Genomic DNA, 27,397 nt, shown 5'->3' with positions numbered 1-27,397 from the left:
TTCTTTATAAGAAGAGACAGCAAGGCTGAGACACTCACGAAAACATGTTTTCATTAATGGTAACTGAATTGAGGCTTTCCGGGATGCTTTTTTGGGTTGTTGACTAGTACTGCAAGTCTATTTAGTAACGTAAATGTGACTGTTTTTAAAAGTATTTTTTATATTAAAATAATTTTAATAATTTTTGAAATTTATTTTTGAAATAAGTACATTACAGTAATAAAAAATATAAAAAATTAATTTTTAATAAAAATAATTAATTTTTTTGAAAATATAGGTACAACCACGTTTCTAAACATTAACCTGATCCTGGTTTATTACCACTTTAAAAATAATTTTCTTGTTGGAATATGAAATTTTTTTATACTTGTATTAGTAAATGCAAGAGGAGAAAACTAATATACAAAAAGAAAATAAAATAAAATAAAGTTAGTAAGAGTGTATATATAATGTTTTGTGTTTACATGTATGGAGCTAGCTGAATGAATGGTTGTTTATGATTCCTATAATTATTGAATGATTGCTACTTATATATGAAATTGTTATAATTAGCCTAAAATGGCCTGTTTTTATTTATCTAGTACCTAAAATATTTATACACCTTGATTATATTAACTTATCTTCAAGAGATAGGTGCTTCGGTGTGTAAAGTTGCATCTACCTTTATTCATAATTATATCAATAATGAAGAGATTGATGCTTATTATTGTTTATGGTGTTTGTTATGATATTTGTTAAGAATATGGTGATTGACAAAGTTAATGATCGACAGAGTGTAAAAAATAACCATTGCCTGAAAAGAAGGTGTCATGTTATGTATTAATAACAAGTAGGTCATTAATTAATATAAATAGGCATTGTTTTGATAGCGAGCAAGTCAAGATGAAGTGCACTAATGATAATGAGCTAAATTAGAAGTGCAACTTGCATTGTTGTGTGTGTCAAAGATTGGATTTCATTGTTGTGTGTGTCAAAGATTGGATTTCATGGCGAAGGTAAAGAAAAATGGTTATTGAGAGGTCTAGAGTGTCATGGATGAGAAGTTAGGCTTTTTGAGAATTTGCATTAAAGATGGTTAGGAGATTAATGTCCAAATAGAGAGTGATGTGATAATAAGCCAATAATGCTAAAAGGTCTAGTTGTTAAGTTAAGGCACAACCACATGACCTTGTGGTGATTCGTCAACAAGTTGATCAATTTAGTGGTTATGATGACTCGTTAACCTACTAAAAAAGCAAGGGTGATGGTTGGGCTGAGACCTAACCGTGTAAGTAGTCAACCCAGCCAATTAGTCTTAATGGTTAGGCGAAGGCCCAATCCAGTATTATAATTATTTTTCTAGTATTTTTATTTTTTTCATCAATTAACAAATAACAACAATAAACACAAATAAAGTTATATTTAAACTTGATAATACATGTTTACATATTGAAAACAATCATTACAATAAACACAAGTAAAGTTATATTTAACCTTGATAATACATGTTTAGATATTGAAAACAATCATTATATTCAGAAGAGTTTAAAGATAATATTGTTTTTAAACTCATTTTTAGAACCCATTTTAGAGCTACTTGATTATTATTTCTTAACATGCATAAATTAAGGCAAATTAACAAAGAATCTATAGGGCATAACCTTTTCACTATAGCAAGAGGTAAAGATTATTGTAAATTATTACAGTAAAATGATCAATTTGTTCCTTAATTGAAAAAACATTAGCTTAGTTTTAGAGGTGGACTCGTCTTTTCTTAGAACACATTGGTCACTATTGATTTTGGTTGGTTAAATTAGCTTTTTCATATGATAAATGATAATAAATAAACAGTGAAAACACTATAATGGTTTTAAAAGAAAGTGAATACGTAACTTTCATGAAAGAGTTTTGTTTTTATCATTTTATCTTCTGTTGCACAATGTAATTAGTGTCGTACCCTTATAACCAAAAAAATTTAAACTATCATGAAAGGGTTCTTTTGTCAATTAAGTTTTTGTGCATAGTGTAACTGCTATCATACTCTTATAACAAAAAAAAATAAACTACTATCTAAGGGTTTTTTTAGACTTTTCTCTTGATTTTTTCATTATATACAATGTAAATAAAGATTAGCTTGATCTTTTTAGATATATAAAAATAATAATATAAAATGTGCTAGCTGTCTTTAGAAAATAAACTTGTGTGGAAGAGAGAGCCACTGCATTCAAGAGACGTGTGCTCCTAACCCAACAACTAAAATGCAAGATCGCATTGTCACTAGTATTGTCGAGTGGTGGCACTTCCATTGAGCTAGCGCATGTGTCATGTTTCTCAGTGTTTTGGTGTTGGCAATATTTTTATTTTCTCTTCGTTTTTGTCTTTCATGGCCTTAGGATGTGCTATAACTAATCAAAATTGAATTGTGTCCTTTTGTTTTACTTTTGTTTTAGTTATAGTTCTTTTTTTTCTAATTAATCTTTAATTATTTTAAGTACCTTTTTATTATTTTTTCTTTTCAATTTAATCTATTGAAATTAAATTTTATTTTATTTTTTTATTACATTAAATCCTCGTCCTTTTAACTGCTATTTTTTTCTTTTCAATTTCAATTGAATAAATTTAACTTTTTTAAAAGATAGTTTATTTTTTAATTAAATTAAATTAATTAATAAAACATAAGCATGCGATACTTACTTAATAATATTTTGGTTGGTTTGCTTTTTAGATCATTGCTCTGACAATATATGTGATATATTTCAGTATCGTCATGCAATTTTTCATATTGTCATTAGAATTATCTTGATGAGATCTTTTTTTATGGCAAAACATTGTCAATGATGAAGTGACAGTAAGTTTTCAAGATATTTTTTATTCTTTTTTTATCTATGACACTGACAACTCATTTTTTTATAATTAGTTATTGTCAAAAACAAATTATCACTTTATTTTTTGTTAATATTTTTTTATCATATTATTAAATTAACTAAATTTATTGAATCTAGTCAAGTCAATGACATGGTTCTTAAATTTGTGTTGTTTCTTTAAAAAATTTATCATCACTTAAACATTATTTTTATGTTAGGAAAAATTTGAACCAGTAAATAGTATAGCTCAGAACCACCTATTTAATCATATATATAATTAATAATCATTTCTTTTTTTTTATTATTAAATATAGTTTACCTTTTTTTTATTATTATTATTATTAAATATAGTTTACCTTTTTTTTCAATATTAAAATATATTTTACTTTGAAACTCAGAAGTTCACAGCAGAAATTCTTTTTTTTTTTTTTTGTCAAATGGTTAACATGTTCTCGAGTCATTTTGCAGATTAGCTAAGATTAATTCTCATTTTCTAATGAGCAGACATGGTTATTCAACATTATTATAATATTGCAGACTATTCTATAAGATTTTTTCTTGAAATTCTGCTTTAGCATTAATGATCATCACTATGTAGAGCAATAATAATAAGAAAAGGGCAGATAATTCCAGACTTAAAAGCCACGATTACAGCGCTACGGCAGATAAATCTTCAATCAGTGGTACATATGCTCTGCCAAGCGAGGCCGAGCCATAGCCAACAAGGGCTTAGCCTTGGGCATGGTCATGCCATAAACCTCAGTCGTGTCAATATCTTCGGGGCTTAGCCCCTCCGGCGGGGTCCAGTCAAAACAATGAAAGAGTCGAGCCAGAGCCATGAGTACCAGAGTCACACCAAGTGGTGCGCCAGGGCATTTCCTTTTACCCGCGCTGAATGGCAATATCTTAAAATCAGCTCCATGGCTTATCTCCACTCGGCTCCCATCAGCCAGCCAATGTCTCTCGGGACGAAACTCCTCCACATCGGCCCAGAGTTTAGTATTTCGGCCCAGCCCATGAGTGTTGATAAAGACCCGGGTTTTGTCAGGGATGTGGTAGCCATTGATTGTGGTGGCGCGTAAGGACTCATGAGGGATAAGCAAAGGCCCAGCTGGGTGCATGCGGAATGTTTCCCGTACAACGCAGCGTAAGTAGTTAAGATGGGCCAAATCAGATTCCATGACCATTCTATTGGGACCCACAACTGCATCAAGCTCCTGTTGTATTTTAGAAAGGACACGTGGATGCTTGATCACCTCTGCCATTGCCCATTCATTGGTTACAGCTGAAGTGTCTGTAGCAGCAGCTATCATGTCCTAATGTACCAGAAACCACGGTGCTCCGTATTGTTAGAAGGAAATGGATAAAAACAATGTTGGAAGGAAGTTGAAAAGAAAAAAAACCATGGAAATGAGTGTTGTAGTGACCATCTTGAGAGATGCGATCATCACCTGAATTAGAGCTTTGATCTCTACATCATCCATGTGTTCTTTCCCATTCTCACCAGGCAATGATAGTAGAACATCAACAAAGTCCATGTCTTTGTCTTCCTCTCCAGTCTCCTTTCTCTTCGTCTTCCTTGTCTTTCTGTGTTCTTCAATAATTTTAGTGTGAAAATCATCCACTCTTTTCTCCACTTCCCTCATTTTCTTTTCACAGCCATGAGGGTCAATCCACCTCCAAAATGGTAAATAATCACCAAGGTAGATCACCCCCAAAAGCCGAAACAACTCATGGGTTATGTGCATGAATTCAATGGCCTCTTGAGGGCCTGCTGATTCTGCACCAAAATATTGCTTACCTAGCAACATCCTAGTCACATTGTTCATAGAAAAGGCACCAAGCACTTCCCTCAAGTTCAAAGGCTTTCCTGTTTGGGTCCCGGACCAAACATCCATGACCAGATGTTGGGCTTCATCGGCACGGTGATTTGCAAAAGACTCGAGCCTTCTTGTGGTTAGTAGCTGCTCCATGCAGATCCTCCTCATTCTCTTCCAATGCGGACCTAATGGGGCCAAGGCCACATCTCCACACCCATAAGCTAGGTGGACGGCTGCGAGAGTTCTCGGCCGGGATGCGAAAACTTCATCTTGGCGTAGAAGTATTTCACGTATGATTTCAGGATCGTTGGTGGTAATGGCATCCACGCTGCCAAGTCGAAGGTAGACTAGTGGCCCATATTTATCACACAAGGAAGCTAAGTCCCGGTGAGGCTGCTGGCCAAGCTGTAGAAGGTTGCCGAAAACAGGCAATCTTGGCGGGCCTGGAGGAAGCCTTTTGGATTTATGCTGTGACTTCAAATTTCCCCATCGTAGCATGAAGTTTGCAACTATAACCAGAAAGAGTAGGAATGAAAACAAGGTGGCAATAATGTCCATGAGCAGCCTGATATGTTTAGCTAATTTCCGCTAGATTATACCTTTGACTCCACGGGGAATCTAACAAAAGTCCATGAAGCTTTCAGAGGAGAAAGTATAGTTTATAGGCCTCTATATATAATATAGAAAACATAGAAGCTTGAGCTTAAACCTCTACGAACTTGCTCAAAATAGATTTAAAAGTGATCTGCTACTCCCCATTTATTTATACCCTGTGTTAATTAGATTTCTGTATTCGAGCATCTAATTTTTCAAGATAAGCATGGTATGCATGATGATCTTGATGATATCCTACCTCAAAGAAATAGCATTTGCATGATCCTCCAATTTAATACTTTGAACCATAGACAGTAGACAGAATAGCATGAGCCCCTAATCAGGCAAAGAAGTTGGACTCATTTAGATCTGAATTAGTTAATCAGTCTATCAAACCAGCCCAATGGATCATGAGCCTCTTCATTTTGCCCAGATCTTAGCAATTTTGTAGCTGGCCCATCCTTGTCATCATCAATAATCTAAGTCAACTAAAAGATTAAAAAAGAAACATAAAATTTCCACTTAAAAGGACAGCGTCGATGAAGTAGTATAAAGTAATGTTAAGTATTTTGAAGTTGCAGGGATCAAAAGTGGTTCCATGGTCTAGTGGTCAGGACATTGGACTCTGAATCCAGTAACCCGAGTTCAAATCTCGGTGGAACCTACTTTTTCTCCTAATGTTGCCTTCCTGCAAGTGCAAGCGGGATTTCTTTCTGCCGGGGCTCCAGCCTCTGGAAATAGTAGTTTTCAGCCCCCAGCAATATGTATAGTTTTAGCATAAAAAATAGAAAAATGAATTTTTGCCCCACTAGAATAATTTTTCTAATTTCACCCTATGTAATTTTATTTTTATGTTTATATCTGAATTTGAATCAACTCAAATTAATTTTATTAATACATGGGATATAATAAATTAAACTTTCAAGGAAAGACCTGGCAAAAAAAATTAAATTTCAATTTAAAAATATTGAAAAAAATATGAATTAACTTTAGTTAACTTGATTAACCCGCACTTACAATAACCTTATAAATTAAAAAAGATAAAGAAAATAAAATCTTAGGGGTCAATAATATAGGACTAAATGATGAAATTAAAAAAATAATTAATTTCATAAAAAAATCAAGAAAAAAAAGATGAGTAGATCCAAGTTAACTTGCCATCAGCAATATGAAATTGAGATAAAAAATAGATTTTTAAAAGGAAAACTCAACAAAAAATATCAAAATTAGATAATTAAAAAAACATTAAAAAAAGAAATTAATGTCAACATTGACTGATGTACACTTGAGATAACAAAAAAAAAAAATCTTTGATTTAATAACCAAATGTCAAATGTTGAACTTAAAAAAATATATTTTTTAAATAAAAAAACTTTAATAATGTTTGGATCATGAAATCGATATTATCTTATAGAAAGGTAGATACAAAAAAATAACAAAGTGAAATTTTCAATTACAAAAAAAAAATAGAATCCAAACAATGCATACCAAATTTGGTAAAAAAGTCAAATGAAAGAAAATAATTAAGTTCTACATTGATAAATAAAATAAACTATGAAAAGGATAAAAAACATTAATTAAAAGAATGAAGACTAAATTAGATAAAAAAAAAATAAGATGTTGAGGGACAAAAATTAATATTTTTTTAAATAACAACAAAAAAAATGGTGATTAAAATGGGATAAAAAAATAAATGCAATAAAATAAAGAGGAAAGAAATTAGAAAAAATAAATCAAGAAAAGAATAAAAAACATAAAAAAAAAGTAATAAAAAGGATGATAACCAAATCAAATATAAAAATCAAATTAATTAAAATCTACTGGGATGAATTGAAAAAAAAAAACTAAAAGCAAAACGAATAATAATAAAGAAAATGAGGTCTAAAATTGATAGGAATAAAAATTGGAAGGCACATTTTTTTTTGGAATGGCTAGCTTGAATTTCTAGGCTAAAAGAAAGGAAAAAAAAAATATACTATATCTCTGTCATAAGTTAATGCCACGTTGTTAAAAATAGAAAGACATGTTATTTTTAATGACGTTCTAAATAATAAAATTTGATAACCAAATAGCTTTACATACACCATTCGAATGATACTAGAATTATCATGTTATGATACGTACATTTACTTGAATTAATAATTTTTTTTTAATATTATCTAATTTGTTAAAATTATAAAACAATCCTATATAAATCTAAACATAGAAAACTAGAAGAAAAGGACTAAAACATTCTTGAATCTAGCCTTAGGTTTTCTTTAAAAAATTAATTTGAAGGGCAATCCTATTATTCTAGTGTTTAAAACAAAAAAGACAAAGGTAAAGAATCCCTATGTGCAAACTTTTTTCTTTCTTTCTTTCTTTCGAGGATATAAAAGCTTTTGCAAATAATTTTGAAAAACTAAAAAAATTCCTCGAAGTTGAATAATTTTTTGCCTTTTAAGAACAATAATGTAATTTAACTTTGCTTAAAAAAAGTGGACTGGCTAACTCGTCTTTAATATTGGCCAGTGAATCTCTTTGAAAAGACAGCCTCCAGTTAGTTACCAGCATTAGCAAATGCCCTTTTTTTTTTTAATTTAAATTTAACTCGCTACTCAATTTATAATACCGTAACTCTCTATCTCCCTCTCTTTCCCAAATTAATTTTCGTCCCACCCAAAATTATGGACCCAGAGCTCCAGCGGAAAATCCAGGAAACAGTAATTGACATACTAAAACACGCTAACATGGACGAAATCACTGAATTCAAAGTTCGAGCCACCGCCACTGAGCGACTCGACTTCGATTTGTCCCATATCGAACACAAGAAATTCATAAGAGGCGTTATCGAGTCCTTTTTGCTCTCTACCATGGACGAGGAAGGTAAAGAAGCCAATGGAAACGTAAGAGAAGACACTAAGGAAGCACTGCAAGAAGAACACGAGGAAGTGTTGACTAAGAAGGAGGTTGGTACTGATGGTAATCGCGTTATTTGTAAGGTAAAAACCCTAATTTTCTGTTTGGCCGCTGAGAAAATGGGAGAAACCTGTTTTTTCTATTTTAGATTTTGAAGTGTTTTATGTTTAATGTGGACTTTTTATTTCAATTTAGCTATCAGAGAGAAGGAGCGTGACGATTCAAGAATTTAAAGGGAAATCATTCGTGTCGATAAGGGACTTTTATCAGAAAGATGGAAACCTGCTTCCTTCTAAAATAGGTGATCGAATTTGCTCATATCAGTAAACTTCTATTTATTTACTATTATTTTAGGTCTGCCTTAATTGTGTTTGATGGTGGCGTAAACATGCAATATGAGCAATCTCGAGGATGTCAGTGTCTGTAAGAGAAAAGGAACTGTGGTGTATGGATCGAAGTTTTGTGTGAGCCTGATATAGGATCCTTTATAGGATATTTTTCTTGAGATCAATAGTTAGCGCAGTAGATGCAGATATGTTGACAGGCGAATATGTTTCCAAGCTTTTAATCAATTTACTATTGATCTTGCTGCGATTTGCATTTGTGCTGACAGGGTTTGTCTGCGCTGCCATATTTTTCAGGAATTTGCTTGACATCTGAACAATGGACAGCCATCAAGCAAAATGTGCCTGCAATAGAGGAAGCCATTACGAAGATGCAATCAATGCTAAGGTGAGAGGAGTGTTATAAGATTGACCTTGTCAGTTGTCTCTGGTGTTGTGACATCTTTTACATGCTTAATATAGTTATACAATTGTTTGCCCAAAGAATAGAAATGGCATAAAGTGGTCTGCACTTCTCTATATTTTAGTTGTTAACTTTTTGTGTATCATGCCTTGCTGAATCCTCAAATATGATGCTTAGTCAGAAAGCATGAAGCTGAACAATGTGTTGAAATTACTTCTATTCTGAGCCTTTTTTTCCACTGAATTCAGTTCTGGCCTTGATGTTGAACAAAATGGACAAATCTCTAAGCCAGTGGCTGATTCTATTTCTCAAGAACTCCCCTTCAAGATTGCTCATATTGAGGTCAGCCGTTTTGATGGGAAGAATTACCAGTTCTGGGCACCACAGATGGAATTTTTCTTGAAGCAATTAAAGATTGTGTATGTGCTTACTGTACCTCGCCCAAGCATTGCTACAAGCCCGCCAGCCAGTGCTGAAGAAATTGCTCAAGCCAAAGCTACAGAGCTAAAGTGGTGCAATGATGACCATCTCTGTCGCCTCAACATTTTGAATTCTCTATCTGATTCCATTTATTACAAGTATGCAAAGAAGATTAAGACTGCTAAGGAACTATGGGAAGAGCTAAAATTGGTTTACCTTTATGAGGAGTTTGGAACGAAGAGATCACAAGTTAAAAAGTACATTGAATTTCAAATGGTTGATGAAAAATCGATTTTTGACCAACTTCAGGAACTCAATGGCATTGCAGATGCAATTGTTGCTGCAGGAATGTTTATTGATGAGAACTTTCATGTTAGCACTGTCATTTCCAAGCTTCCTCCATCTTGGAAGGACTTCTGCATGAAGTTGATGCATGAGGAGTATCTTCCTTTCTGGATATTAATGGACCGTGTAAGGGCTGAGGAAGAGTCTCGCAATCAAGATAAGACAGGGGAGCCCTCCAATCATTTACATTCACATCATCCCAAGTATCTTGGACCTAGGATCAGAGATATGAAGAAGCCAGGGTTGCATTGGAAGAAACGAGATATAGAGGTAGATAATAACAAGTCCTTGACATGCTACTTTTGCGGGAAGAAAGGACACATTTCTAAACACTGTCCTGATAAAAAGTTTGACCGGGGAGCTAGTGAGAAGCATGGCAAGGAAAACTCATCTACACCTGCAGTTACAGAGGTGAACATAGAGCGCTGCAGTAGCTAATTATTGTGGATTCTGATAATTTAATTGTAGCGAGGTAGATTGTTTCCAACTCGGTGGTACAGAAGCAATTATGCCTCTGCAAGGCTGATTTTTTGTTGGGGGACCTTGGACAGTTTTTTCAGGTGTTCACACAATAGGTCCTGCATCCCGTTGGAAAATATCTTATGGTTGTTTCCCTGCAACAGCAGAACTTGGTAGTGGGTGATCTGTATCAACACTCCTCCTTGCTTCCCCTCGACAACCCATCTTTATAGAACCGAAGCTGGATTTAAGTGTAAAGCTCACTAATTGTCAAGCTAATAGAATCATAGAGATGTTATAGGCTCTAACTTGATTTGCTCTTCTACATTACATTTTCTGAGGTCTGACAACCTTTTTCTCAATTGCCCCAACGGGGCATATTGTAATTTTAGTATTCATTGAAGAGTTGAACATTGACCTTTATTAGTTCCTCGCTTTAATCTTTGTTAGTTCCTCGCTTTAATCTTGATATGGTTTTTCTAAAAGAGGGGCATCCGCCTCTAGTTAAACGAGTTCATTGACGGAAAAGTACTTATCCTGTCACTTGCATGAACGAACAGTGCAGTTTTGGCACGGGGGTGATGAAATTTGCCAGCTTTTGCCTGTCCATAGCTAGCAACTAGTAAGTAGAGTGGAGAGGTTGCCTAAGACCGAGTCTGCGGGTTGCTGAGCAACCTGGGAAAAAATTGCACGGGATCTCAACCCTGTCACGGGCCAAACCTACCAAAAGCTTGACGAACCGGGTATTCATGCGGAGCAACAGAAGCCAACTTTATTAGACTGGTTCTCCATCCTCTGTCACTGACGGAATTAGTAACTACGTCACTGATGGAATCGGTACATGTTCCCAAAAAGACTCGTGGAGTCGAGAAAATATTTGGACGTTTTTTTTAATATATATATATAGACAGAGCAAGGATCCTATAGGCGCTTCAAGCTTCAGAGAGATGCATTCATATCGGTCCCCTCTGCAGTAGAGGGCTGTCATTCATTCTCTTCCATATCGTTTTAAAATACTATAATCGTTTTAAAAGAATCTGCGTTTAGCTGTACTTTCCTTGGTCAAACCCTGCCTGTGAAAAACTCCCAAAAGCGTTTCTTCAACCGACCACAAAACAACAATTTACAATTTCCTGCTGACAAAAGCACAAGTTGAAGTAACACCTTCCGCAGCCCCTCTAGCTTGAACATTCTCTATGCATCAGAAGAAATTCATCGGATTGTGTTCTCAATTTGTCCTGCATACATCGGAAAGCCAATTTGAGAGGTAACTAGGTATTCATTAAGATAAGCAGTTTCAAAACGATGCATCTGATTAGCACATTCAGAACTCGAACAGAATTGCATACTGGACAAATGAAAAAAATGTACCACGCAACAGCAGCCTTCAAACGGATATTGTGACACAATGAAAGTGAAGGAACGGTAACAGCAAGTCTGTGACAAGCTCGAGGACAACCACACAAATTTTACCTTGTTTTTGGCATTTAGATGGCCAAGCCAAAATAAAATACAAGCAACAATCCAGTATGAATAATCACAATGTAGTATTAGTGCCCTTTCCATCATGAATATCAGTGGTTAAGGCATGCTAAAATATCTACGAGACCATACCTGAATTTTAAGAGCCTGGCTTTCTGTTGGAGCATGCCTCATACTTGTGGCTTGCCTGAAGAAGCAGCCCTAGCTTTATCCAACAACTGCTGTTCTCTTCGCATATCCTGCTCAATATTATGCTGTTCCCATCTCAACTTCCTGATCCTAGTTTCAATTTGACTATAATTCAAAGACAAACCAGATCTCCCAGTGATCAATGGGAATTTCACCTCAAAATTTTCCCTGGAAACAAATGGATTTTACAATAGGGTAAACATCATAAAAAAGTAATACTGAAAGGACCATTACGAATTAACAACTCCTAATGTGCGTCAACTATCATAATAAGCTGACTCTCAAACACACACACACACATAAAAAAAAAAATCTCATTCACAAATGGCTTGATAGGTAATCCATACTTACCTGCTGCCAAGTAAAAAGAGACCATTTTTCGTGATCATCCCACCATCTAAGGACAAGGCTCCATGAGTTATGCATGGGAGAGCAGAAAGCATGTCAGCTCTAGTCTTGTATACTTGCAGGTAAGAAAATAGGTTATAGAATAATGTCTCTCTAAGACCATGTCCACCAGCAGTAACACAAAACAAGTTCCGATCATCCAAATTGACCATGTTCACCACGAAGTCAAGAAATCCAGAAGGACACTTCCCGTTTGGTAACTTCGGCTTTAAAAGAGCAAGCTTCTTTTGTGGATCATTGGCTATAAAACCGCCCGCAAATGGCCTGTTAATAAGTTGCAGTCAACATTTCCTTAAGCAACAGAAACATTACCGATAAAGAAATATAAGTAAATTCTTTAGAAACAAGGACAACAAGTGGGTCTATGCCTCAAATCTTCAAGGCAAAATGCAGTAAATCGACCATCAATTTTCCTCCCAATTGAAGATCCAAGACCATGCAGACCGGCTATGTCTTTTATTTTTCCATCTCCATCATACTTCTCTAAAGCCTTAATGCCATCGAATGTTTTGCAGACTATTCCCAGCATAGTCTCCAATCCCAAGTACTCTGAGAGAAGCCTGGTTTAAGGGCACATAAGGAGCAATTTCAGGAAAAAGAAGTTTTCAACTCATGGTAATTTTTATAAACCACTACATTAGTTAGCAATACAATTGGGAATAGGGATATTCATTTATTTCGAGAAAGAGAAACCACCAAAATGGTTGCATTTTAGGTCATACATCAGCGGAAACCCCACTTTCATCAGATTCAGGATGTAATTAAGGTTGCAAAGAATGAATTTTCCTGCCTGAGAGTTATACTTGTGGTATTTCATCATATAATCAGCAGAAATGAAGACACAACAAAGTTCTGCGATGATCCTAAGCATGATAAGGAGCATATCAATGTGAGTAATGAGCTTGAGACATTTTAGAAAATAGACAAAATGAAGGGTGCATCTCTAGTCATTCTATTTCTATGCCAAAAGGAAAATGGGCGAGTGTGGAAAGGTACTAACCTGCTAAGAGTATCATTATCAACTCTGGCAAGAGTAGCCACAATACCTAGCACATCCTTGATCAGTGACAAATTCGATGCGTGAATTGCATGATAAGATTTTACATTGCACAATATACCTGCTGCAGATTGCTCTTGGTGTAATATCTGTTGTGTTGATTCTTCCACAGGGTGAAGGTCACTGTTTTCATTTGCTGCATCTTTGGAATGATACTTTCCAAGCCTCACTGAAAAATTATGTTAGTGAAGGAAAGGATCAAGCAGTAATACACAAATTTGGCTGAATAAAAACGTTCAAATACAAAAGCCAAGTGTATCATAAAAGCTGAATTTAGCAAATCTCCTTGATCGAGTCTGGTTGCCATTCATATGATACAAAAGAAAAAAGGATACCTTGCAGATCAAGTATAGATTCATCTATATGATTTGCTTGTGACTTCAAAAATTTTAGGTTGTCTTCATGCCTCTTGATATCTTTTATCGGTCTCTCAAAATTATCCTGAAGATCATTGAAACAAAAAAATTGATAAGGCTTGGACTGCAAGTGACCACTGCTTGACCCATTCAAACAGAGTACAATGGCATATGCTTGATAGGGTTAGAGCAGATTAAAGAAAAATGAAAAAGGCTCTGCATTAGTAGATATGGAACCGTTAACCTTCTAAGAGAGTCCATCTTGTGACCCATGATGCAGATTACAAAACAGTGTCTCTCTTAAATGCTCAGTTCAACAATGATGTTCAAAGTCTGTTACAGGACAAAGTAAATAGTATTTTTGACACAAAAAAGGCACTGATTTTGGTAAGAAAAAACAAGTAGAGGTAGGCAAAACAAATTCTATCGGATGACTTCTTTCTCAAGGAATTACAGATAATCCATTGTTATGAAATGAAACACGTTTGTTTCATCCTGAAGATTTTTCTTACAACCATACAAACCTAAAGTTTCACGCAACAACTTCCTCAAAAAAATAAATTTGTGTAACAAGGTATCAGCAATAGAATCAAAAGCGAACCAAGTTGAACTAAAATGGACTCGACAACTTGCTAGTTCAAACTCATTCATTAACCAACAAACTAGGTCCGGTTTTTCAAAAAACAAGCTTGAAAACAAAATGTATGCTTTGGTAATAAGTACTTCAAAAATTAATGTAAACAATTTCCTGAATGATCATAAAACTTGGCTAAAATTACTAAAATTTATTGAACTTTCGTGCTTTGTTTATCAGGGCGGAAATTAGGAAACGTGGATAGATTCAGAGGGATGAAATAAGTGCTCATCTTATTAGTCAATATAAATCTGGGAATCTCTCCTAATACCTGGTTGGGATTTCAATATCTGTCACATAAAAAGAAAAGAGATTCTGCGGAGTCCACTTATATTTGATTTACCATTCAACAGAATGTATCGGAAACTTTTCAATTCTTGAGCCGTGAAAATTCGAATCCAATCTGTTTTGTTCAATATCATAACAGAATGTGGGAAGCCTCAATGCTTCATCCTCCCTGAACTCCCCAGCGTGGGACACTGGAAAGACTCCTTAATCGTTGCGAGCCTTACTAGCACAGACTAGGCTACAACAAAAGTCCGGAGCTATCGACAAGAACACAAGAGGACCCCGTATTGCTCGTTTTTTTTTAATGGAAAGAACACGACACAGCCACAAAACCATGATGACAATGTGGGAAGCCTCAATGCTTCATCCTCTTAAGCAAATATGGTGTTTGAATATGACAACTCTCGAGTTTAGTCAAGCTTAAAAATTGGTCAATTGCAACCCTAGTAGCAAGCAATGGCAAATGTTGCAAATAACAAAACAGAGAGGTGAGAACATAACCTCGGAGTTGGATTGAAGCATGCTGGAGAGGGCAGTGCTGCGTCTCTCTCAATCGCTGTCTGCAATGAATTTTCCCCTGAGAATCGATCTTTTTATCAAACACCAGAGCTTAAGTCCGACATTCAAAAGACAATGGCAATCAGGTAATTTTAACAGCCATGAATAGTAGGTCCCACAGATTACATTTTTCACTTGGTCCTTGTTTACACAAGTCTTTCAAACATGTCTTCAAAGATCCAAAATTATTAGATTGCTCCCTCGAAGATATTTATAAATTAAAAAAAAATGGAATAGTAAATAAGAGTTCACCTAATGCATCGGCAAGTTTACTTTATAAATATAGTAAAATTATTTTTTTATTTTTAAAAAATTATTTTTAATGCATATAAACAACATTTAAAAAAATAAAAAAAAAAATAATTTTAAAATTTTAAAAAACACCATTTGAAATGCAAAAATAATTTTTAAATTTTAAAAAACACCATTTGAAATGCAATCTAAACCCACTTTTAAAATCTTAGCTTTCTTGTTTTTATATTTTAAAATATTTTTTAAAAAATTTAAAATTATTTTATTTACTTCAAAATGTATATATATATATATATATATTTATTTACTTCAAAATATATATATATATATATATATTGATTATTTTGATTTATTAATGTCAAAAAAAAATCTAGAACCATAGTATAATGTAGAAAGTTAAGCCCTTATTAGTCCGGTTGGTGATTCTCAGGCCTCACAAAACTTACCGTGCAATCCTCCGAAGGACACTGTATTTCTTAAAATAATAAATATATATATCACTTTTGAACATTAGATCATGTTCACTGCCTTCTTTAATTTTCTCAATCTAAGAAAAATAATAAAATAATTCATCTAGAACCATAGTTTCTCCTTCTTCTTGTTGGTAAAGAGAAATGAAGATGTAAGGATGTGTTTGAAAATGTTAAAGTAATTATGGTTTAAAATATTTATTTGTTTAAAAATATATTAAAATAACGTTATTTTTATTTTTTTAAATTATATTTTATATCAAAACATTCGAATAATCTGAAAATATAAAAAAATAACTTTAAATAAAACAATTTAAATTTTGAGGGTCCCAAACCAGCTCCAAAAAGATACTTATAATTTAAATTTTGAGGTTCCCAAACCAGCTCCAAAAAGATACTTATGTTTTTTTACTTATTTACAAGAAAAACTTATTTGATTAATAAATACCTTCCATTTCTTTTACTATTGTTTTAAACTTTAGTTCCGTAGAATTTAAAATAAAATGATTTTAATTCATAAAGACTTATTTTTATTTATTTTATATGCAAAAATACATCTCACATTAGTTTTAATCATATATATATATATATATATATATATTAAATCTGTTTTTTTCAAACCATACTTAAAAAAAATTAAATTTTTTTTATATTTTTAAATCATTACCACAAAAACTAGCCCATTGCTAAAAACAACACTAAATTGTAAATTAACTTCAAGAAGAAAAGGTGTATGTTATTCGGCTAATAATAAGCTGATCCAAAGTTGGATGGTGTTGTTAAATGTCACAGGGCTGTGAAAGCTGTCATAAACTGATAATTTCTTTTTCTATTTTATAGGTGCGCTGTTGCAGGTATGGGATAAACCAATCGTTCCAAGCCCGTTCAGTCCAGTCCTCCGAGAAAGCTAGAATGAAGTCGACCAGAAATGATGGCGCTCTAGTGAAAAGCGCGTGTAGGATAATGTAAAATAAGAAGATGGACATGGTCACCGAACCCAAATACAGCAAGTCTGATTCCCATCTAGACGGTGGCTTAATCTATCGAACACCACGACAAACCGAGATAACTAGCATTGACTCTTGCTACCAAATTATTCACACACCCTTACTACGCCTTTCCTCTCCTCTTTTCAGTCGGTCAGCCATCGGCAAGCCCATCTGATGGAGTTCGGAAGACCCCAAATTGCTTGATAAGTCCACACTGTATTTTTCTCGGAGAATAACGGGTCCACAATATATTAAAATCGTTGTTTCAATGCAGTAGTCTTGGCGATTGTACTGAAGGCTCTGCGAACTTGACCATCACATGGCGTGTGTTTCTTTTTTCCCTCTTTGCGTACTAGAAAACCACATGTCGGGTCTTTCAACGCCTCTCCGAGGCAAAGGAAACATTTTTTAAACAATAAATGTGAGGATAATAGAGGACCCACTGAAGAAGCGTCATGGAAATTTCACGAGCGCTGTGGAATTTAAATATTAAATAATAATAATAAAATATTATTTTAATATCTTTATAGAAAAACACTTTAAAAAAGTTATATTTTAAACCTCCATTCTCTTACTTTTACTACATAATAAAATGGGTTTCTTTTTACCATTTTTCAATCCACACGCAAAGACTCCAATCACTCGAATGTTCACACGAATTTTGACACGGGTTCTTGGTGAAGTAGAGCATCTACCATGTTATTGTCACACTTTTTCTGCCTGCATTATTTCGAAGTCGTAGCTTTTACCTTTTCTTCTAGGGCACACGAATACCACATGATTTTTGTCATTACTCCTCTCTTGGATGAACATACTCACGGGTGGCAAGAGTGCAACCCGGCTGCCATTGTATCATAAATCTTGTTCTGTATTGCTCAGAAATGAGATGGCGATGCCGCTTTTGGTTCATGAGCACCGCTTTATTCGAATCTTGGTGGTGTTACTGTGGCGATGAACACTATTGTTTCGTGTCAATGTCCACCTCGAAGACTTCACGGAAGGGGAGAGGTCTCCTAGAATTTGAGAACAGGATTCGTCATGCGCATCTAAAGAAGCTTCACTTGATTTCTAAGAAAATAAAGACAATAGAGAAAAGAAAATTCGCCTAGGAATCTCTTTAAAGCTGTTAAACATAAACAGTAATATTTCCTTTTTTATATTAAGAAGAAAAATTGAAATTTCTTGTTAAAATGCGATATTTTTTCATCGCCGAGCTTGGAAAACGCATTTTAAAGGTTCTCTATTAAGATTATTTTATATTTTTTTTCATATTTATTTAGTGTCGTGAGTTTAAATTTTTATTATAAAGATTTTCTTTTCTAGTTAACAATATTATTTTTTATTCTCGACTGAAATAAAAACAATATTATATAAATACGCTATTATGAATAAAAAATATTTGATAAGAGAGAACTGCTCGAAACACATCCCTCGAAACAGTAATCTCACGCGGAACATGTGAAAATCTCTAACTTTTCAGTCGGGAATTGATGACAACCAGCGGACCTTTCCACGACACGACCACATCACAAACCTACCACCAAGCCTCCCACGTGAAAGAAAAGTTGATCGAGAGTGAGGGCATGTAAATGAAGAAGACACAGCTTGAAAGCAGCAGAACCTGTAGCATCTCCTATTGCAAGTCTCAAGTGCAATAGCTCGTTTGAGTTCATCAGAAAGAAGCGCCGGTCAGGCGGTAACAAAACCATACATAAGCCATGAAAGCGCTCATAACATGGAAACGAAAAGGAGAGAAATTAATTAAACAAAATAATTTTTTGAAAGAAAAAATAACCAAATATATCATAGCTAAATAACCAACAGTGATACACTTGTTAAAACTTACAAATGTAATTCATCTGGAAAGAATACTTCCTTATGACAAAACATGTATACTATAAACAATCACAGAAAATTCGCTGCCCTACTAGGTCAATAGGTAGTCATTTTTCTACTTCTAGCCAGCTCCTTTTAAGAACCCTTGCAGTATATCAATGCCTCTGAAGAAGCTTTTAAAAAAGTTCTTCACTACATGTACGCCTATGGACTCTACGTCAGACTCAATTCTCAAACTACCCAGTTGATGATAATGACTGTAATGAGCTGGATTCGCAGGAAATTGCCGCCATCAGCTTTTCCTTCGTTAGCTGCTCGGATCCTTCAGATTTGATCACAAATGTATGGAACACAGTGTCATTTGCAGTGGAAAGTTTTGACTCAATGACAGTGACCTGTGCTTCTTTCAATGCTTGAATCACTCTTGATGCAGGATGCGAATCCAACGGACAACTCACTCTTACCATCACCTCATCGTGGGAAGCTTGGATATCAACGTCTCCAGATCGATTATGACTTTCTCCATTTGTGTTAACATCCAATGTCGATGAATCTCTCACGATGCCCTCCAATTTTCCCCTTTCAGCTTCCATTTTCTTGAGCTTTGCTTGAAGCTCATTAATATAAGAAATAGCATCTCCTAACAATGAAGCCTTGTCCATCTTGGAAATATTGGGCACAACAGCTCGCAGTGCATAGAATCGCTGGTTGAGCTTCTCTCGCCGCTGCCTCTCTGCCTCAACATGATTAAGGGGCTCTTCTCTTCCATTCGCTGGCTTCCTGCCCCGTTTACGAGGCCTTCTGTCATCTGCTGCACCTGGCCTTTCTTCCTTGCACGAAGCTTCAACATCTGAATGCTCAGATTCTGCACTAAGTGGTCTCCCAATCACAGAAGGCCCTGAAGTGGCTCCTGAAAAATCAATTTGCACTTGTACCTGCTTTTGACCTTGGTAGTGATTATGCCTAAACTCCTCTCTAACCCCATTAACCAGCTCTTTTAGATTATTCGCTGTGGCTTGTGAGCCATAAACCTCAACTGGTGTCCCTTGTTTCAAACCAAAACTTTGTGCCCAGTTAGAACCATGCAGGCGATTTCGAGTACCAGGAAATGCAGGCCTACTACCATTCTGGTAGGCATTCCATGATGGTCTCTCTTCCATCTTTCTGATGGCAAGTTTCTCCCTAAAACCATGACCATGATTTGAGCTGTTCAAATCCTGACCAAAAATCTTCGGAGCTCCTTCAACTCTCTCCACAATCCCAAAATTTGAAAACGAGGAATTCTCATCTTTCTTTTCACTCACCACAGGCATGGCTGCTGCTGCAACTGCAGCATCTATTGGCTTGGTTCTGATACTTGAACTCCGAGTGGAAAACCATGACCTTATCGATTGAACCATCTCGATACTTTCAGGAACAGATCTCACAGAACCTAATTCAACAACACCAACATCAGTAGCCACCAACACAATTGTCTGAAATCCTGCAGACTTTGCAAGAAATGATCTCACACAATAATCAGGCCCCGATTTCAATGCATCAGAGATCCAGACATGCTTCCCGGAGGCATAACAATTTCCCGGACCACCTTTTCCCCGAGGAAAGGAGAAATACATAGATGCCAAAAAGAACATCTCAGTATCAGTGACCCGGTCCAATCCCAAGGCATAATTATCCTCATCTGATTCGCCAAACAAAGTCTGCAGCTTCTGAATAACTCTCTTTCTCATCCTCTGTTGAGTCTCATCCTCAAGGCGTATATTAAGAATTCTAGTGAATTCAGATTCTTCACCTTCTTTAGGCTCCCTACAAGACCCATCTCCCCAACCAAGAACCCAATCACCAGACTTGGAACATGAAATCTGCCAAAATATGGCATAGTTCCAGCTAAAATTCGAGGAGTTGGGGCAGTCCACAAGATCAGAGAGCTTATTTTGCAAATTCTCATCGCCACACATAACCATTAATAAATTTTGATTAGCTACTGGATTTGATAGCAAGTAATTAAAAGCTTTTGAGCCTAAAACAGCAGCAACCATAGTCTTATCTTCATCATTCCATGCCCCACCTCCCATACCCACCTCAATCTTCATTTCTAAAACCCCAAAATTGAAACTTTAAACTACCCACTAAACAAAAAAGCTTCAAACCTTATTGCTCGAAATCAAATCTTCGTACTGAAACCCCCAGTTTCTATTACAGCTAGAGACTAAAATCTAATACATTTAGCAAAACAAAACAAGCACACATGGTTTCTCTTCTACAACACTGAATTAATAAATCCAGATCTCAAGAACTCAATAAATTTGAAAAAAAAATCTAATGTTACAGAGAAAACACAGAAAAAGTAAACTTAAATTATTGCAAATAAGAAACAAGTTGAAAGAAAACAAACCGGTTGAGCCAACCAGATTGGGATAATGAGACAACAATTGAGGTAAGTAGCAGAATGATAATTATTCTCAGGTGCTGTAAAATTTCCAGGGAAAGTGACAGATTTAGAAAAAAAATTCCCAGAAAGCAGAAAGAAAATAGGTTAAATATTTCAGAAACAATATGGAATGCGAAAAAGGAAGGCTTTTTTTCTCTTTGGAGCCAAAGTGCAGACAATGAGAGAGGGAATGAGAGAGAGAGAGAGAGCAGGAAGAAGAATGGGTTTGCTTTGCAGTTTGGTGTTTTGCTCTCTTACTCCTTAACTGCATAAGTAGACCATAGTTAGCTCTATCAAATTACTAACCATGGTTAGAGGAATGATTAAATTAAAAGAAAATTGGAAATTAGTATTTTGAAAGTGAAAAAAGAAACAAAACAAGGAGAGAAAGAAAAACTGTTGGAAGTTGAGAAGTAGTCGGCAACTATTTTGTGTAGTTTGTTTGCTTGTTTAAAGAGAAATAAATAAAAGCCGTACAAACAGCACACACACACCGTGCTACTTTTAAAATGTTTTTTACACAACATCGTTTTTTTCATGCGACTTTTCATTAACAGTTTTGTTAACAATGTTTTTAGTGACGATTAAGACATCAGAATTAAGAGATTCCCTTATTTGCTAGTACCCGTGCTGCGATGCAACTTATTTTTTATTTTAAATTTTTTTATTTTAGTGTTGATGAATTGTTTTGGTATATTAATTTCAAAAAAAATATTATTTTAATAAATTTTTAAATAAAAAACACTTTAAAAAATAACCTTAACTACTCTTTTAAATACCCCTTAAATATTTCCTGTGTAACATTTTGATGCTTGTAGTGTACATTTGTTATCACTTCAATGATGCGCTCCTGTACGATGTACTTAGATTGGTGGTCAATGCTAGACTGTGAATGTATCGCTTCAACTTTTTGAATCGTGTTAATTTTTTTAATATAATAAAATGATACAAAGATGATGCTGATATTTTTAAATGAGAAAAAAAAATTAGAACTCAGGTTATTCATTAGATGATTTTAATAATTTTAATTAATTTAATAATATAATTAAAAAAATAATGATAATAAAAAACTCAAGTTATTAATTTGATGAATTCAATAATTTTTATTAATCTAATAATACGATTAAAAAAATAATAACAATAAAAAAAACTTCCATGATTATTTGAAAAAAATAAATATTTGTTAATATAATAAAAATACTCAATAAATATTTTTAAAATATCTCGATAATCTTATTTGATAACAAAGTAAAAATTAAATTGAGATTAAGATAATCTCATAAAAAAAAATTAAAGCTCAATTACTTATAAAGAAAATATTAAAAAACGAACTAAAAAATTCAATTTTAAAAGGGAATAAAAAATCCGGACTCAAGTCAGCTTGCTAAATTCATGGCTTGGTCATGGGACCAGAAAAAACCCATTGAATAAAATAACACTTTAATTCTTAAGCAAATAAAATGATGAAAAATAAATATGAAAAAAAATCAATTTAAAGAAAAACATTGGAAAACCCTCTAAATTCAAATCGAGTTAAATTAACTAACTTGTGGCCTAATATATAAAATTAGAATAACCCCACAAAAATATAAAAAAATATTAAGCTAATGGTCAAATAATTTAATATAGAAGGATAAAATTAAAAAAATATTAAATAAAAAAGTTAAATAAAAAGATCCAAGAAGGATTCAATATCTTAAATTAAGTATCACTTAAGTTTACGAACATATCTAGTATCCAATTTCAGTAAAGGCAAAATAATATAAGTATATAACTAAATTAATTGAAATACAAAAAATTCAAAAATTGTAATCTTTTAATATAAAATTTAAAAACTTATATATATTATAAAAAAAATGGTCCATAAAATTTATTTTTTATCTTATAATTCATATTTGCTCCTTAGAAAACTTCATATGTTGAAAATGTTATAAGATCTTCTTTTTATCAATACTTTCAAATATTTTTTTTAATATATATAACCAAATGATCATTTAACTAGTCATTCCCATAACTAACCATAAATTATTCAATTCAATCAACCAATTCATGATCATAAATTATTTATTTGATTAGTTTCTCAATCTTTTTTCAAGTTACAATGATAATCCAACTACAACTAAACAAACTAAATAACATGATTAAATTTATTTCAATCTTCATCAACACAACAACACATTCTAAATACAAATAGCTAACAAATATTTAATCTTATTCCAAAAGCTCTCTCCCCCCCCTTTAAAAATAGACTCTACTTTCACCATGAACACCCAATTTTTCTTCTCCAATTATGTTTTATTTAAAGTTATTTATATCTTATTTCTTTCAAAGATCACATTTTCACAATTTTATTTTTCCAAATTTAATATTAAAAAAACTTAATTCAAAATTTAAAAATTTAAAAATTTTGCATAAACTTTATTAATTTTTATTTAATTTTTACATAAACTTTATTAATTTTTATTTAATTTTATACAATCAAGTTTATAACGTCTTACCCGATAATAATACAAACTTGAAATGTTAATCAGTTGAAGTTTTCTGTTCCTCCTCTTTTTTTTCACTTACTGTTGTGAGTTTTCTCTCTCTACTCTCTCTCTCTCTCACTTAGTTTTCCTTTTAATTATTGAATTAGATATGTTTAATACCCACCCCCTCATCTATTTTGCCTTAAATCTTAGTTTTTGTTTAGGATTTTAGTGAGGAAACTCTCAATTTTTTCTCTCTTCTAATTTTTTTCAACACTAGCCGACAGTTTAAAAGGAAAAAAGAAACTGAATTTTCGGTTTTCTCAACTTATTTATGAAAATGCCATTAATAAACATAGAAGTTATTTTTGGTTTAATTGTTGATATTCTTGCATCGACTTTATAAATCTAGATTACCCTAAAATTTAATTTAAAATATATCAATGTATTAAAAGATTCCTTGTAAAATTTTAACTTAATCTAATTCATAAAATTTTAACTTAATCTAATAGTTATATTGAGAGTTATGAGTAATTTTATATCAAAATTAAAATTTTCTTATTCAAAATTGCAATAACCATTTCAGTTATTTTACTAATTTCTCAGGACTATTTTTTTATTTTAAAATATATTTATTTTTCTATTTTATTATTTTTTTTATTTACAAATTTAATACAGTTTTACAATAATACTATCGATTTTTAACTGGGATTTAAACCCTTCATGCAGTTCTTTCCTATCTTTTATTTCTTATTTTCATTATAATTCTTTTAAATTATTTTCTTATTCTCAAAACACTTTTATTTTAAATTTTATCTTATTCTTCTACCCATCAAAATTCATTACCGATTTCAACATTATATATTCTTCATATGTATTTTTTTTATTTTAAATTTTATCTTATTTTTCTACCCATCAAAATTCATTACCGATTTCAACATTATATATTCTTCATATGTATTTGTTTTTTTGGCAGTGTGGGGCAACTGCCACATGCTGGTTTCTTCCATGCTCAAGTTGAACATTTGTGTTTATTATCATTGCATTTTTTTTTCCAACTATTTTTGTTTCTTCTGATCAAATAGTAAATATTAATTAGACGATTGTATATAAATTCTTAATATTGAATGTTTGTAAAATAACCGTTACTAAAATGTTAGCAACTCCCATAAATATCCAACGGTCATAATAATTTTATTTGCATGATAAAAGTATTTATACAGAGATATTTCGTTTAATGTTTGTGAATCATTTTTCGGACATAAAGTTATAATCCTTCTGAAACATAATGTTCATTGTGCATATATAGTTTTCAACATGGTTTTTGTATGCGCACTCCAAGGAACAAATTAATATGTAATTTGAATTGCATGTGAACTTTGTATGATTAAAAAAGAAAACCATATAAATTTTAAATTTATATTGAATTAATTATACGATGGTTCACATGGTTGATTTTTAAATTTAATTATATACGTGTAATTAATTAAGACCAATCTTGGTTTGAATGCTATTTTCTCCCTTGTGATTCCACTGTTAAAGTTGTCATTATAACCTTTAATTGACACTTATACCCTTATGCATTTGTGAAGACATAAACAATTACCGACAATAAAAGGCCAATTAAAATCTTGTTAGCAGATTATTGGTATAATTTTATTTTTTTTAATAATTTTGGATGTCCGACCAATTTACGGGCACTATTACTAGTTTTCAGGTCCATTAAATACCTTGTGCCAGTTTATGGACACTACGACTAGTTTTCAGGTCCATTAAATACCTTGTAAATCTAATAGACATGTAAAATATCACGAAAATGACAGACTTATACAGAGAGGATCGAATCTGAGTGCAAAGAAAGGAAACAAATCCCTTTTCCTCCTAGGCCACGACCTCGAGTGAGATTATTGGTATAGTTGTTCGGTAAGGTAGGTTTTGCGCATTTCATTTATTATTTTATATGTGAAAACAAATTGGGTATAACATCTTATTATACTGAAAATAAAATGAGAAGCAATTGAAATATATCTTTTTTGATTTTAAAGGCAGAATAAATATTTTGTTAATATTATCGTGAAAATAATTGAATAATCCATATGACATTACCTTGTCAACAAATGATAGAAAAGTTTATATTTTAAATGAGCAGTGGGGGAATAAAAGATGCTATTGGATTGAAAATTGATTTTGTAACAATTCAAGGGAAATTATCGTAAATATCTATTTCTGTTGAGTGAAATTTTATGCCAATTAAGTAACGAGTGAATATTATGCTTAGGACAAGAATGAAAAAAGTCTCAGCACTTGTTTTAGCACTAGTAAACTGATTAGGTGCCTGTTATATAATCCTGTGAATATATGTTCTATGATTAAATATTTAGCTAAAGTTATAGGGTTGATAATACATCAAAGGGAATAAAATTTCTTTAATTTTTATAATAATTTTTTTATTTTTTTTTTTTATTTATTTTATTGGGTTGGATCTGATCCAATATATTTAGATTTGGACTGGACTCGGTCCAGCCTATAAGCAATGAAGATGTTTTTCACTGTTCATATGCAATTTTAACCGTTGAGAATAAATTAATTCACTTTGCAAAATAATGAAGATGAGAAACTACAAAAGAAAAAGAAAAAGGAGAAAAAAAGAAAAAACAAGGTATATTGAGCGGTAACGATGTCTAGCTAGCAGTCAAAACAACAAAGATTGGCAGGGAATTAAAGAAGACTCGATCAGGCTCATGAACAGTAAAAACATTCTCTACTATTTACTTTACATAACAATGAAAATATAGTGAAGAAAAAAAAGGTGAGGAAAGGGGAAAAGCAGGGTACACTCTCCACTCTCCACTGTTTTATGATTAATGGATAAACATAGTTGATTTTTAAGCTTAAATTTTATTTTTAAAAATGTAATTTAAAGAAAGAAATATTATTGTTTTATTTTCAATCCCTCAAGTTATTTCTCATCTTAATTTATTTAAATGATCATGTGATTGTACTTAATGTTTTATTTTACATGCAGGAACGACATGCGGTGGCCGCGGATCTTAAAACTCACCTCTTCCGAGAGGCCATGGGAGTGTTGTGTAGCGCGCAGAGCATATCCTAAAGGCACTGAATCATCATCGAGAAAGCAAGGAGAGGGCGCCAAGGGTGGGTCCTAGCGTTCCATGGGCTAACAAAATATATAAAACCCCGAATTCATTTGTGGTAACCAGCTTTGATATTTTCGAGAAAGAAATGAACCAATCGCTGAGGTTGCGGCCTTCAATTAATATTGATGTTGAAAGCTAACCACAGAAATCCTAGGAGGCCATCGAATGTTGATAAGTTTGAGGTTTCGAAGCTGAAATAAAAGATTTGACTATGTGGACACAACAGCACCAGTCTCCCGCCCCAAAAAAAAAAATTGAGTAGAATCCAAGGCAAATAAAAGCTGACAGCGATACAAAGCCAAAATCTATCGTGGGCTCATTTACTTACCATCATATTAAGTATTATCCATAGGCACTTAAATTATTGCCATCATGCTTTGGATACGAGGACCCTCGCATCTCTTTAATAACCAAGCAAGCGTCGGTAATAATCTGGAGGTATAGTTTAACTATAGGGTTCTGAGTTTATTATTCAATGATTATGGGTTTTAAGTATTTTTAAAGTTATTAAAAATTTATATGATTATTAATTTTAAAATGAGTAGGATTAGTTAAGATAGATGTAGGATTGATGGCTTGGAGATATTTATTTCCTTTTACTGATAATGTTGCAGACAAGAACAAACTTGTGCCGGGCCACAGGTCTCACAACAGCCACTCAAATCGTTTTTCCAAATGGATCATGTGCAGAGGTT

General features: G+C 33.1%; 4 protein-coding genes and 1 non-coding gene across 5 annotated transcripts; 2 read left to right on the top strand and 3 right to left on the bottom strand.

Annotated features, from left to right (window-relative positions):
- Positions 1-3,418: 3,418 nt before the first annotated feature.
- CYP703A2 (cytochrome P450, family 703, subfamily A, polypeptide 2) lies at positions 3,419-5,376 on the bottom strand. The gene is made up of 2 exons (XM_011024869.1): positions 4,295-5,376; positions 3,419-4,159 (listed from the first exon to the last, which is right to left on the bottom strand). The coding sequence occupies exons 1-2, from the start codon at positions 5,219-5,221 to the stop codon at positions 3,521-3,523; spliced, it is 1,566 nt and encodes a 521-aa protein (XP_011023171.1). The 5' UTR covers positions 5,222-5,376; the 3' UTR covers positions 3,419-3,520.
- A 473-nt stretch (positions 5,377-5,849) lies between these two features.
- Positions 5,850-5,921, top strand: TRNAQ-CUG (transfer RNA glutamine (anticodon CUG)). The gene has a single exon. It is a non-coding gene; the product is annotated as a tRNA-Gln (tRNA).
- Positions 5,922-7,781: 1,860 nt separating this feature from the next.
- LOC105124756 (zinc knuckle (CCHC-type) family protein) lies at positions 7,782-10,570 on the top strand. Its single transcript, XM_011024868.1, has 4 exons — positions 7,782-8,238; positions 8,351-8,456; positions 8,797-8,887; positions 9,151-10,570. The coding sequence occupies exons 1-4, from the start codon at positions 7,924-7,926 to the stop codon at positions 10,103-10,105; spliced, it is 1,467 nt and encodes a 488-aa protein (XP_011023170.1). The 5' UTR covers positions 7,782-7,923; the 3' UTR covers positions 10,106-10,570.
- Positions 10,571-10,991: 421 nt separating this feature from the next.
- Positions 10,992-15,154, bottom strand: LOC105124755 (protein DEFECTIVE IN MERISTEM SILENCING 3-like). Its single transcript, XM_011024867.1, has 7 exons — positions 15,042-15,154; positions 13,598-13,703; positions 13,206-13,431; positions 12,574-12,765; positions 12,149-12,469; positions 11,741-11,965; positions 10,992-11,364 (listed from the first exon to the last, which is right to left on the bottom strand). Exons 1-6 carry the CDS (start codon positions 15,060-15,062, stop codon positions 11,779-11,781), a joined length of 1,053 nt encoding a protein of 350 aa, XP_011023169.1. The 5' UTR covers positions 15,063-15,154; the 3' UTR covers positions 10,992-11,364; positions 11,741-11,778.
- A 3,412-nt stretch (positions 15,155-18,566) lies between these two features.
- LOC105124754 (transcription factor bHLH13-like) lies at positions 18,567-21,455 on the bottom strand. The gene has a single exon (XM_011024866.1). It carries the CDS (start codon positions 20,736-20,738, stop codon positions 18,882-18,884), a length of 1,857 nt encoding a protein of 618 aa, XP_011023168.1. The 5' UTR covers positions 20,739-21,455; the 3' UTR covers positions 18,567-18,881.
- Between the last annotated feature and the right edge of the window lie 5,942 nt (positions 21,456-27,397).

The sequence above is a fragment of the Populus euphratica genome, unplaced genomic scaffold, assembly GCF_000495115.2.
Source record: "Populus euphratica unplaced genomic scaffold, PopEup_1.0 scaffold32.1, whole genome shotgun sequence".
NCBI lineage: Eukaryota > Viridiplantae > Streptophyta > Magnoliopsida > Malpighiales > Salicaceae > Populus > Populus euphratica.
Note: the sequence above shows the minus strand (reverse complement) of the source record. Positions and strands in the feature narration are given on the sequence as shown.

Excerpts from the sequence above, each read along its gene's own strand:
- LOC105124755 (XM_011024867.1), bottom strand. The coding sequence starts at position 15,062 with ATGCTTCAATCCAACTCCGAG. Across the intron at positions 13,704-15,041 it reads TGCTTCAATCCAACTCCGAG|GATAATTTTGAGAGACCGAT; the intron begins GTTATGTTCTCA and ends AATGATCTTCAG. Across the intron at positions 11,966-12,148 it reads CTCTTTTTACTTGGCAGCAG|GGAAAATTTTGAGGTGAAAT; the intron begins GTAAGTATGGAT and ends ATTTGTTTCCAG.
- LOC105124756 (XM_011024868.1), top strand. The coding sequence starts at position 7,924 with ATGGACCCAGAGCTCCAGCGGAAAATCCAGGAAACAGTAATTGACATA. Across the intron at positions 8,239-8,350 it reads GTAATCGCGTTATTTGTAAG|CTATCAGAGAGAAGGAGCGT; the intron begins GTAAAAACCCTA and ends ATTTCAATTTAG. Across the intron at positions 8,888-9,150 it reads AAGATGCAATCAATGCTAAG|TTCTGGCCTTGATGTTGAAC; the intron begins GTGAGAGGAGTG and ends CACTGAATTCAG.
- LOC105124754 (XM_011024866.1), bottom strand. The coding sequence starts at position 20,738 with ATGAAGATTGAGGTGGGTATGGGAGGTGGGGCATGGAATGATGAAGAT.
- CYP703A2 (XM_011024869.1), bottom strand. The coding sequence starts at position 5,221 with ATGGACATTATTGCCACCTTGTTTTCATTCCTACTCTTTCTGGTTATA. Across the intron at positions 4,160-4,294 it reads AGATCAAAGCTCTAATTCAG|GACATGATAGCTGCTGCTAC; the intron begins GTGATGATCGCA and ends CTGGTACATTAG.